Source organism: Etheostoma cragini, chromosome 18 (assembly GCF_013103735.1).
Source record: "Etheostoma cragini isolate CJK2018 chromosome 18, CSU_Ecrag_1.0, whole genome shotgun sequence".
In the NCBI taxonomy this organism is placed as follows: Eukaryota; Metazoa; Chordata; class Actinopteri; order Perciformes; family Percidae; genus Etheostoma; species Etheostoma cragini.
Window position 1 is genome coordinate 1,358,302 of NC_048424.1, and position 12,500 is coordinate 1,370,801.

At 41.0% G+C, this 12,500-nt stretch overlaps 1 protein-coding gene across 4 annotated transcripts in view; it reads right to left on the bottom strand.

Moving 5' to 3' along the window:
- msra (methionine sulfoxide reductase A) overlaps positions 1–12,500 on the bottom strand; it is a 32,558-nt gene that overhangs the window by 4,404 nt on the left and 15,654 nt on the right. For 2 of the 4 annotated variants that reach the window (XM_034899785.1, XM_034899784.1), the window contains exons 2-5: positions 11,926–11,994; positions 10,463–10,582; positions 6,874–6,978; positions 6,201–6,307 (exon numbers count right to left, since the gene is read on the bottom strand). In XM_034899785.1, coding sequence (XP_034755676.1) covers positions 6,201–6,307; positions 6,874–6,978; positions 10,463–10,582; positions 11,926–11,994 — 401 coding nt within the window. The remainder of the gene's footprint in view (positions 1–6,200; positions 6,308–6,873; positions 6,979–10,462; positions 10,583–11,925; positions 11,995–12,500) is intronic. The other 2 variants (XM_034899787.1, XM_034899786.1) reach the window with 1 other exon arrangement.

Sequence of the window (12,500 nt, forward strand, 5' to 3'; positions counted from 1 at the left end):
TGTCTGGGGGGGGGGGGGCCTTTATACTGAAAAGATTTTGGTGGAATATTCAGTTAAGATAATGAATAAGCCCAAACTATTGGCAATTGGCAGCTTAAAGCTAACAGAAAACATGGGTACTGACATCATCCAACACTACCTGTGATACCCAAAATGGCTTCAAATTTCCATGCTAACGCTCTAGTGGAATCCTCAAACATCCTCCCTGGCTTTTCAGTGTTTCAGTGCGTTGCTCTGGGCAGATCCTGCTGCTATGTTAGCAGCCTGCTATAGATGCATGATTCACATGCATTAATTTGCATGTCAGACAAGTAGATTTCTCATTTGAAATGCAAATACCTTGACTGCTCTGGTAAAGCGGGGGAAACGTGAACGATACTGATAAGCACCCACGAGACGGAGAGAGGACTGAGAATAAAGGTGAAGCTGGCATGTTTAAAGCGCTAGAGAAGGATTTTGTAGACAAAGAGGAAATAGAAAGGAAAAGGGGGGAAAAATCAGCTGTTTTGTGTTTAGAAGAAGCTATATGAGTGTTTATGAAAAGAAAATGTTGCCGGGGAGGTGTATCAAGAGGGAATGACATGCCAGAACGATGAGTAGGCCTACACGCTGCTTTAGCACCCACCGAGCAAGCCCGCATTATTACATAAAGCAAGCATGCAAGTACACACACACACACACACACACACACACACACAGTTACCACGTACACCTGCCATTTTAGACGCAGTGCACACCCTAATGACGGTAGGAGGCAAGAGAAGAAAAGGGAGGCTCCTTTCATGCTGCAGACAACCGCCAGGCGCCTGCAAGGTAATTTTCTGCAGTGCTGTTGTACTAAACACACACAGAAATATACACACACATGCACACACACACACACACACACACACACACGCACACACAATTCCCCAATCACTCTGTGTGAACAATACAACCGAGCCAGGCGGCACAGAGAACATAGTCAATACCCTGACACCAAATTAACCAGACTATTCTCTCTCTTTTATCACCACCCATGGTTTTAAACCTTCTCTCTTCTTCCATCTGTACATCCCGTTTTCATACTTGCATCGTCTATGTTTGCCTGTGCGAAAATGCGGCTGGAAAAGAAGAAGACATTATTGGACTCTGGGGATCGGAGGGAATATTAATCAAAATTCTGTGAGTGCCTGCGAGGCGTGTCCTGGGAAAATCCTCCGTGCTGCGTTGCATTTTACATGTTCATGTTTGGAATGAGGAGAGAAGAAGTGTGGTAGGGACAAAGAGACGACAGCCACCTACAAGGACTTCGTCAACAGGAAAGTGGAGGACTCCACCCAGAGATGGTTTTGGGAGTACAGATTCATTAATATTTTAAAGATGGCGCTGAGTCTGCATGCAAAGTCAATGTACGGAAGTGAACGCTGCAGCTACTCTCAACAAAGAGAAAAAAGCACTGAATTATTGAATGTCCTCCTCTTTTGTGACACAAATGTGTGGAAGCTTTGTGCAAAACATCAGATACAGAAGACTTCAGATGACATATATATATATATATATATATATATATATATATAGTTACAGACTATTAATAAAATCAAAAAAGGAGTCAAAACATAATCGGAACAAACTCCAACCATCAGTGTGTGTGTGTGTGTGTGTGTGTGTTAGTTTTGCAACCAAAGTGTTTTTTGTGTAGGACAGATTTAAGGTCCAGATGGTTTGGCATGAAGTGTGTTTGCTGTAGGCCAACTGCTCACACACACACACACACAAACACACACAAACACACACACACACACACACACACACAGAGAAAAGGGTGGGGGAGGCAATCTGGTGAAAAAAGATGGAGAAAACAGAACCTAGAAAAATGGATAAAGAGGTGTAGTGGTTAGATGAAGCCAGCAATCCAGCAATCAATCAATCAATCAATCCATTTTCGATCCATCTATGGACACTATAGATCAAAGCTTCGTTCCCTAAATCTCCTAAAATTGAATTCAAAAAGTGCTATTCTCTCTTTCTGCCAGCTATAAATGAAAAAAGACCTCAGGATGATACTATATATAACTCTATATAACAATGACACAATGGGTCAACACATTTAAATGGGTTAATCCTCTGAGGAGCAGTGCTCAGTAAATGCCTGTTCCACTATTATATATCTTGTGTGAACGTGGAAATGTTGGCGTAAATGTATATTTAGACAGACAGCGACACCTTGCATCATTTGCACACAATTTGGTGTATATGAGGACTTATTGTACTTAGTCGGCGTTTTGGTGTTCTGAAAGATGATCTCGTGTCTGTTTTTCCTTTTTCTGTCATGTCATTTTAACACAAATCTTTAATGTCAGATGTCTAGTATGTAGTCAGATGTATCTAGTATGTAGTATGTGTAGTATGTAGTCAGATGTATCTAGTATGTAGTATGTGTAGTATGTAGTCAGATGTATCTAGTATGTAGTATGTCTAGTAGGTAGTCAGATGTATCTAGTATGTAGTATGTGTAGTTGGTGCGTTTTGAGTACGGATCACGTTCTCACCACAACCAAACTGCTCCAGAGATCGATTGATAGTGTACTGAGACCACCTCTTCAAGCAGGTCTCGGTACGCGTGTTTGGTCTGCTTTTGGTGCGATTTGATTGCCATGTTCTCACCTGGGCAAACAAACTCTAGTTCGATCCAACCGAACTAAAGGCTGTCGGTGTGAAAACGCCCTTAAAGTAACTTAGTAGGACCACAAAATAGCCCAGTTCTGTCAATTTGGCAGTAATCCGCCTGATAGATTTTGATGTTGGCCTAATGTTGGTGCTAGAAGGTCAACTCAACAACTGGGATTCACCTCTGTGGACCGAAGAAATCCACAGCCTGAAGGAAAAACAAGATTTAAATCTGTGATATCTTGTTTTTGTAACCTGGTAAAGGTCAACACTCTCCGCAGCATGAGTGGGCTCAGTGAATCGCTTGGTTGTTTGGATCTTGACATTTGTTGTGTATACAGTATTTCCCAGATATCTTTTGTCCCAGTGCTCAAGCTCATTGTGATTAAGTACTGTCCTTCAGCATTGGGATTTGTTGCATTGCATTTTTGTTTCCCAATGACATCTATTTAAGACAAGCATGATATAACAAAGTGCATCATAGTTCAACTCAACGCAAGAGGGAACAAAAGCACACCTGCACACATCAGCTACTTCTCCACTTTATAACCATTAAATGAGTTTACTGGGACCTAAAACAACCTGTGCTTATAACAAGCTGCATGAAATTAATTTGACAATTATCTCAACATTAAGATACTTTTGGGAAACAAGCTGCTGGTCTTTAGAGCCTTGGGAAATCAGTGCTAAGATACTCTGATATAAAGGCTTTGAGATTGACTGGGTTTTTACGCAATTGTGTGACAATTCTAAGCTCCTTTCGGCAATGCACACCTTTATTATCATTAATCTGATGGCTGAATAACATGTCTGCCTCATATCTGAATAAGCACCCTGGTCACTTTTTCATTAGTCTATTTCCACAACGATCCACTTCTGGGATTGCTCCGTTGTTGCTATGAATTCCGCCAGATGTAACTCTTTTAGGCCGGATGTCCGTCACCTTCCTCTTTCTTTGTGTTGGCGTTCTTTGTCTTTGGTCAGCTGATTTCTGAGGACTATGGTTACCTGGTCCTCAGATCTCTGCAGGGTAAATCCAGACAGCTAGCTAGACTATCTGTCCAATCTGAGGACTATGGTTACCTGGTCCTCAGGTCTCTGCAGGGTAAATCCAGACAGCTAGCTAGACTATCTGTCCAATCTGAGGACTATGGTTACCTGGTCCTCAGGTCTCTGCAGGGTAAATCCAGACAGCTAGCTAGACTATCTGTCCAATCTGAGGACTATGGTTACCTGGTCCTCAGATCTCTGCAGGGTAAATCCAGACAGCTAGCTAGACTATCTGTCCAATCTGAGGACTATGGTTACCTGGTCCTCAGGTCTCTGCAGGGTAAATCCAGACAGCTAGCTAGACTATCTGTCCAATCTGAGGACTATGGTTACCTGGTCCTCAGGTCTCTGCAGGGTAAATCCAGACAGCTAGCTAGACTATCTGTCCAATCTGAGTTTTCTGTTGCATGACTAAAACAACCTTTTGAAAGCACACATATTCCACCAAAACAGGTTCCTTCCTGAGGCTATATGACAGCGGCACAGTGGCTCCGTCCGGCGCTTAGCCCCGCCCAAGACAATTGTGATTGGCTTAAAGAAATGCAAATAAACAAGACCATGTTATTCTCCCATCCCTGAAAGCTGTGTGGACTAGACTGACCCTCCTCCGCAGTGCTGTGGAGGAAGGTTTGGCAAAGCGAGACTACTTTTTCATAAAATCCACAGTGGCAGTCGGACCTGGAAGATTTCAGTATCACCTTCAACACGGCCCAAGTCTGAATTTAAGGCCGTCAGATTAACATAAAGAGCACAGCAGCACAAGGTTAAACACGAACAGAGAGAGAAATGTAAAATCACCGTTATATATTTAATATCCCAACCACCATCTATTACGCACACATCAGTAAACTACACAACTGTGTGAAAGAGGCAAATAACCACAGTAACAATCAGTCCTGAGAGGATATTAAGAACTAAAACGAGGGTCCCAACTTAACGTTGAATTATTTCAATAATTGTGCATGTTGTACATAATAAAACAGACAGCTGGATTCAATGCTAATTGATTTGAAAATTCATTAGTGGATTCATGAAAGTCTTAAATTAAGACACAGATGGCAAATTAAGTTTTTAAATCCACCAGTTATGCAGTCTGTGGAGGACAAAAAACTATCTCTTTCCACGGTATATTACGTTCTATAACTTAATGAGACAGTAGAGTGGATTCTGTTTGAGACAGACAGCAGCTAATGGGGATAATAAACAGACAAACTCACCACTCTCAGGTAGCCAAATACTGCACTAGCATTGTTTCTTTGTGTAAATATGCTGCCATGTCTGAACAAAGTCACACAATAAGACTGACTTACTTAACCAATCAAGGCAGCGGTAGACCAGCAACTCCTATATTCTGCACTGCTTTTGTCAAAGTAGTCTGGCAAGGTAAAGTGGTGAAAATATTCTAAATATGGCATAAACTATAGATTTTTCTGAGGTAGGTAAGATGTGTTCATCAGCTGCCCCCGTCCACAGTGGTACTCTGCGTAGCTTCTGTGTCGGTGCTGCGTCTCCAAAGGGTAGATCATACACCGGCTATGAATAATTACCTAATATAACCACACTTCAAAACATCCAAACTATCCCTTTAAGGAACATTAACCTAAAGAAATACACCTGTGTCACACCGATTTATGAATGTGTGAAAAAGGCTTTAATCAAGTACAATATTAGTATTCTAAAAGCACTTGATTAGGATATAGTATCCGAAGTCTTCGCATCGCTGTGTCTCCATCATTCCTGTATGACAAATGGAATTTTTTTCTACTTCCTGGCAGCTATTGATTAAAAGTAGAGGCATGATTAAAGCAATTAAAATCTCCATAGGCCCCCACTGACTGCAATAATGCTTTCTAGGTTCAAATCTATTCAATTGCTTAAACCCAGGACCCAGGTTTTGTTTGGCTCAACACATCAGCTCATGTTTCCATTAGATCATAAATGCAGTGTCTGATGTTTCAGAGACTGGACTTCAGCAGAGACGGAGACGGAGACGGAGACAGAAAGAGTAAAACAAAGACCGAGTGTCAGAGACAAATCCATCTGAGGGAAGCAAGGTTTCAGACTGAAAGGGACGCAGGAACGAGGGGAGGAATAAGAGAGGGAAAGGGGACTTTAATGAAGACCAGACTACACTAGAGTAGAATAGAAAAGAATAGGGTAACCTCATCTTTGTCAGTTTCCATAGCAACAAGCCCTGTTGGTGGGATACTGATGCAGAAGTCTCAGCAGGAGAGAGTTCAACAGAGGGTGTGTGTGTGTGTGTGTGTGTGAAAAGAAAGCATATGGACATACAGTATATTGCAGATTTTACACACAGCAACAAAAGAAAGAGGGATGGGCAACAGAGGGGGATGCTGGGAAATGGAGTCGGTGAAAAAAGAAAGGAGGGACAGGGAAGAAAATGAGGACAGAAGAAAAGAGACGGATCAAATGCAGCGGGCGTAGAAGAGTAGTGGCGATGACAGTTGATAAAAGGCTGATAGGTGAATAGACGCGTGTACCTTCTGGTATTGATCTTTGGAAGCCAACGCTTCCTCCAGCTGCTGCTTTGTGTCGGTGTAGATGACGGAACGGTACGCTGTCCCAATATCGTTCCCCTGTCGCATCCCTACACACACACACACACACACACACACACACACACACACACGAAAAAGGTAATATCAAGATTTCAGCTGACTTGACCTGCAGTCGTCCTCCTCGGTTCTCGGCTGAGGCGACATCAGATCACCTGAACACAACAGATGACAGCTTCTTCCAAAAATATAACTTGTCTGTCTTGGCACAATTGAATGCGTTTTTTGTTGTTGTTTTTTTTGTTGTTTTTTTACTGTGAACTGATCATTTCCTCACGTATTGCATTCATCATTTCCACGTCAGCTTGTCAACCACAATGTCTCGTTAGCACAAAGATTTCAGCCACTGGAGCGACGCGGCTCTAGAGACGGCAACGTGCGTCTGTCAGTCTGTCAATCAAACTTTGGTCAAACGTGCATTACTTCTGATACAGAGCATAAATCCTAATGACTGCGGTGACCTCGTGACTTTTGATCTCGTGCCAGTTACAGGTCGAAACTTCACATTTCAGTTCATGACAGGATGCTACTGAGATACGCTGCGTTCGAGTACTGTCCGAATAATCGGAATTACGAGTCGGTGGCTGAGAGGTTGTACCTTGAGTCGGGTTGTGGCTTTCCCAGAAAACAGCGAGCAAGTTGGCGAAGCTGGTCTTCTCTGGATGGAAGACGACTCTCACCACCTCGGCGTGGCCCGTCCTACCTGCAGAGTTCAACATCTGGTCACGAGACAGCGGAGGTTTCACAAAGAGTTTACCACTAATGTTTGAGCTCCCTTCCAATTCACAGCCTACAACCATTATTCTAGTGGTATACACAGTTCATGTACAGAATATTCTTTTCATTCCCCAGGTCCTATTCCTATAAGTAATTTTTTTCAGTAGGTGTTCTGGTATTTTGATCTTATTTTATGTTTAATCTGATTATTTCTAGCATATTTCTTGTATTTTCTGTGTATATGTCCTTGTAACTTGCCGCTGTAACACAGTAATCTCCCAGTTTGGGATAAATGAAGTCCATCCATCCATCCATCCACCTTGGAATTAATAAAGTCTATCCATCTATGAATTAATAAAGTCTATCTATCTATCTATCTATCTATCTTGGAATTAATGAAGTCTATCTATCTATAAGTTTTTTTATTGTGTGTTTTAATTAGGTAATCATTTAAGTTAAGGTGCAATATGTACTGTTTTTACTGCCCCATTGTATGAAAATGAGTATTAAAGTGTTCTGTATGACGATTATAAAGGAACAGAATGTCTTCCTCTTTAAGAACTTGCAGTGACAAAACCTTCTCAACTTACTTGCTTCATCCAGACCTCTGACCTATTATGCACACGTCATTATTTGCAGAGTTCGGTACATTGTGATGGACTCTTAGGACTTCTTGCTTGAAAAGGTCCTAAAAAAACAGTCCTAAAGTCTCTGAAAGCTCCAGAAGAAACGAACAAGTTGACCTTAAATTGTTCCGTCCACTGCTGCTTCCAAGGTCAAACACATATCATTTTAAACTTTTAGGCGTAAATGTTCAAATAGTACTAAAAGTGCCAAGAAAAATGTAAAGACCCAAGAACTGATGAAGACTGTGGGATTCAACTGGAAATGTACACTGAAAAAGCCGAACTACAGGTAACATCCACGCTCATATCAGTGCAAAGCTGATTATATAAGGATCACCCGAGCAGACGGATGGACAGACAGCAGCTGGCGTTGGTAATGAGTGTGACCCACTACTGCACCTTATCTGCCTCCTGTCTCTCATTCTGTCTCCACCCCAGCTCTCTCTCTCTGTTTTATTACTTTTTTAATATCAGGAATTATGGATTCCTACGGTAGATATAGGCGAACAGAGACAAAGCAGCGGTCGATATCAAATTAATGCTTCGGCGGGACAATCTCGCTGGAATAAAAGCATCTCGGGCAAGATGGAAAAATACAGTAGTGGCTGGAAGCAGAGCTCAGGCGTTTTACTGGTACATTATCTAACGTTCTCATTATGCCACCGTTTCAATATGAACAAGTGACTGTGTGTTTGATCAACCACTGAAGTAGGGCTCCAACTTTACTTGTCAATTAATCTGACGATTAGTTGTTTGTAAAACAGTAAAATGTCATAAATTGGTAAAACGTGTGGATCAGAGTGTCCCAAAGCCCAAGACGACGTCCTCAAATGTCTCATTTTGTCCACAACTCAAAGATATTCAGCTTAATGTCACAGAGGAGAGAAGAAACTACAACATATTCACATTTTGTAAAGTAGAATCACATCATCTTTAACGACCCAAACAGATTAATCGATAATCAATGGGCCAATTAATTTTTTTGTGAAAATAAATGTACACATTGAAGATAAGCTTACCATGATTAAGGTAGCCATACAGGTAATCTCAAGGAGTCACTGTGCCTTTCAGATGTATGGTTAACATTAACACATGATGCATAAATAATATGCATTTCTTTTCATCCATTCTGCATAGTTTAACATGCAACTCAATAGAATACCATTCATGCGCTAGGGGGTCCCTACTCGGTCTCTGGTCTCTCGCCTATAAGACGTTGAAGACACCTGCTCCAAACCATTGGTTGCTGCAGAAAGAAACAACCTATGTAACTAAAAATAACAACTTTACACACTTCTTATTTTAGGTGGTTAGTATTTCATGGATTGTCTTGCATTGCTTTTTTAATAGATTAACGTATTTATTAAAGCCTGAAGGACAAATTAATTAACTTTATAAATTCAACCTGTAATGGCCAATTTGGCTATATATGTTCGTTATGTGTGTGGTGTGTGTGTGTGTGTGTGTGTGTGGGAGGTCTGCGTTGTTACGTCACCTGCGCACCTGTTTGTGGGTTCTAATTAGAGATTATAAATTGAATCACAGGTGAGGTGGATGGGAAATCTGGATCTGGGAAGCCACACAGTTTTTCAACCTCAGCTGTGTGACAGTAATGTTTTTAGATCTTGCCGTTCCTGGCTTTTAATCACTTAAGTCGGTCTTTTTGTATGTGCTTTTATCTTAAAATATGTACAATAAAAAGGACTAAACGTGCGACGACGGCGAACCTCATTATTTGCACCAGCAAGAGTTGGAAAGGGCTTCAGATTTCACCCAGTGGCTTTATTTGTGGACAGATGGCCGAAACACAACCCATTGTTAAATCCTTTGCGTTCTTATTTGTAGTATTTCCTTTTTTGTGTTTTTAAATGTGCACCATGAACCAGATGTTCTGTCATCACTGTAATGTTCAGCTTTTGACCGAATAAAAAACACATTTTCCTTTGACTGTCGGAGGAGACGGCTTAGAGACAAGAACTGCAAATGAAAAAAGTGAAAATAAAGAGTGGGTGTCCTTTAAATCTAGTACATACAGGTAGATTTTGTTTTAGCTAATGCAAATTTAATCAACACATTTCAAACCTAAACTGACCGGACTGTAAATATTTACCTAACAACGAATACTTCCTGTCTCTCCTGAAGATGGAAAGGTGTGAAAAGCAAGTCATTTGCCGAGATACGGTGCTAATTATAAAAATACAAGGTACAAGGTATTAACTCTGCAGGGTGCCCAAACTTTTGCACACGCCACTTTTTGTTTTTCTGCTATTTTGAAAGTGTAAATGATGGAAGTAAAATCTAACTTTTTGTGACATGTAAAACGAATGTCTGATCTGTCATTTGATGCATTTTGGAGATTTTTGAATCTTTTATTGGCTTCTTTATGCACATTAATACAAATTCATCCCTGGGGGGGCCCACATTTTTTAACCCCACTATATATTACGAGGAGAGGAAATATCAGTGTGATCAACTCTTCTATTCAGCTCTTACATTGACATGACTGTTTGACAGTTATTTAGTAATGTGAAACTTTGTAGAAGAATCAGTTAAGAAAGAGAGTGAGGTGGTGATGCAGATCTAATGATGGATTCACTCTGTCCTGGCTGGCTGGAGGGATCACTCGGAGGTCTGGGCATGGATCACACAGAACCACAGTCTGCTCCGAGTGGTCAGGCTTCAATAGCAGCTGTATCCATGCCCCAGTATAACTGGGCCGGGGGGAAACCCTTCACTCTTCTATTCATGTGTGTCTTGTTTTCCACCTTCTATTGACTCTCAGCTGACAACCCACTGTCCAGCACGCTGTGTGTGTGTGAGTGTGTATGGGTGTGCTGATGGTACCTGTGCAGACTTCGTCGTAGGTGGGGTTAGGTGTGTATCCTCCTGCGTAGCCCACTTGGGTGGAATAAACCCCTTTTTGCCTCCAAAACTTCCTCTCTGCCCCCCAGAAACAGCCCATACCTTCAAGAACAGAAGCCAGAACTTTGATGAACAGTCTTCAACATCCAATCCATTTCACAACCAAACAGAAAAGGCCTGTGTGCCAATCATATTCCAGGGGGCGGGGCCGAAATCACATTTCAAGGAGCAGGTCCCCCCCCTCCAAATCCATTGGGCTAGAGTGCTGTCAATCTGACAAATGAGATTTCCATTGGACCAGAGCACTGTCCCTTTGCTGCCGATCGCTGCCTATCCATTTGTTAACGGATACACACTTTAAAACACACACTGTATGGCAACATTGTACTTTGTTAAAATTTTGAGACCTGTGCAGACGTAGAAACATATTGAACTTACTGTAGAGCACTTATTGCTGAAATAAAAAGTTGTGTCTTGCACTTCATTTTCTGTTCTGTTTATAATTATCTGAAAACCGTGTACAGCAAGGTTTTCTTGCAAGTGTATTGCACATTATTTTTACACAATTATGTGAAAAAAAATCTTCCCAACAACCAATTAATGTTTCCATGATGACTATCCACATTTTTGCCTTAGCCTATAGCCCGTAGAACATGTGAATTGTATTTGTTGAATAAAAAAAGTGAAATTAATAATGAATGTGATGGGTTTTATTTAGCAAAATTACATTGTGTTGTTCTATCATATCCAATATTTCCCAACAAGATTGTTTTATGCTATATTCTCCCCCCGATAGATTAGTGGTCCCCCCCTGTGCCCCCCCCCCACTTAAATCCTGTTATTGCCCCTGCCGTGTGTGAGTACTGACTGCAACTATTAGTCAATTAACCAATTAGTGGAGCAACAGAAACAATTCAGCGACTATTTTGACAACCGATTAACTGTTTCAGTCACCGGTCAAGGAAACCTTATCAGGTTCCAGTTACTAAAATAAGAAGATTTGACCTTTTTCTTTGTCATATTGGTCAGCAAATTTAATATCTTAAAGTTTGAGCCTGTCAGTTACACTAAACAGGCAAACTGAAGTCATGACTCTGGCCTCTGAGATCCTAATCTAAATGATTAATCAATTAATCAAGAAAAAAAATCTACAGATACATTTATAATGAAAACAATCATTTGCATTTCTGTTAAAAAAAAAAAAAAAAACACACAAAGGTTCAGATATTGTCAGATTTGAAGGTTGAGTATTTACATGGAGGCCAGTGGAAGACAGAAAAGAGGAGCAGTGTGACTTGGATTAGCCCCTGAAGCAACACACGTTGGATTTAAACACTACATAATGACTTGATCAAAATGAGCTTAAACTAGCATGATAGTAGCTATTATAAACCACCGCTACTATACACCAGAGAGCCAAATAAACCGGGAAATTAACAGCTCACCAAATACGGCCATCTCTGTCCCCTCTGGAAAAGGTGGAACAGTCCTGTTTCCGTTCACATCATGCTTGGCTGCAACGGAGGGAGAGACAGAAGAAGATGTTATGTTAACAGTAAAATACCAGACTAGATCAACATGGTTAAAAATCACCTGAGCTTCCCTAATAAGTCCAAAATGACATGACATGAGTAACATCTTTTCTGATTAAGGTGTACTAAAGTGCACACGGTCGCGTCTCAGTTTTGTAAGCTGGAGCTAATTTAAAGAGCTCATGTTACCGTATTGTGTGAACGGTTAACTTCATTTAATATTGCATGTGACGTTTTATTTTGGCAATGTTCCACCAAAACAAGTTCCTTGCAGACTATTTTGCAGAGCCACGTCGCTGTGTCCGGAGCTAAGCGCGGCCCAAGACGATTGTGATTGGTTTATTAAAAAAATAAAAAATAAAGTACTCCACAACTCTGTGGCGATAAGTCTGGCAATGCGAGACTATGTAAAAAGTAGCTATAGGTTTCAAGAAAATGGAGTAAAAAGTATATTTTTCCCTTAAATGTAGTGGCGCTGCAGTATTAAG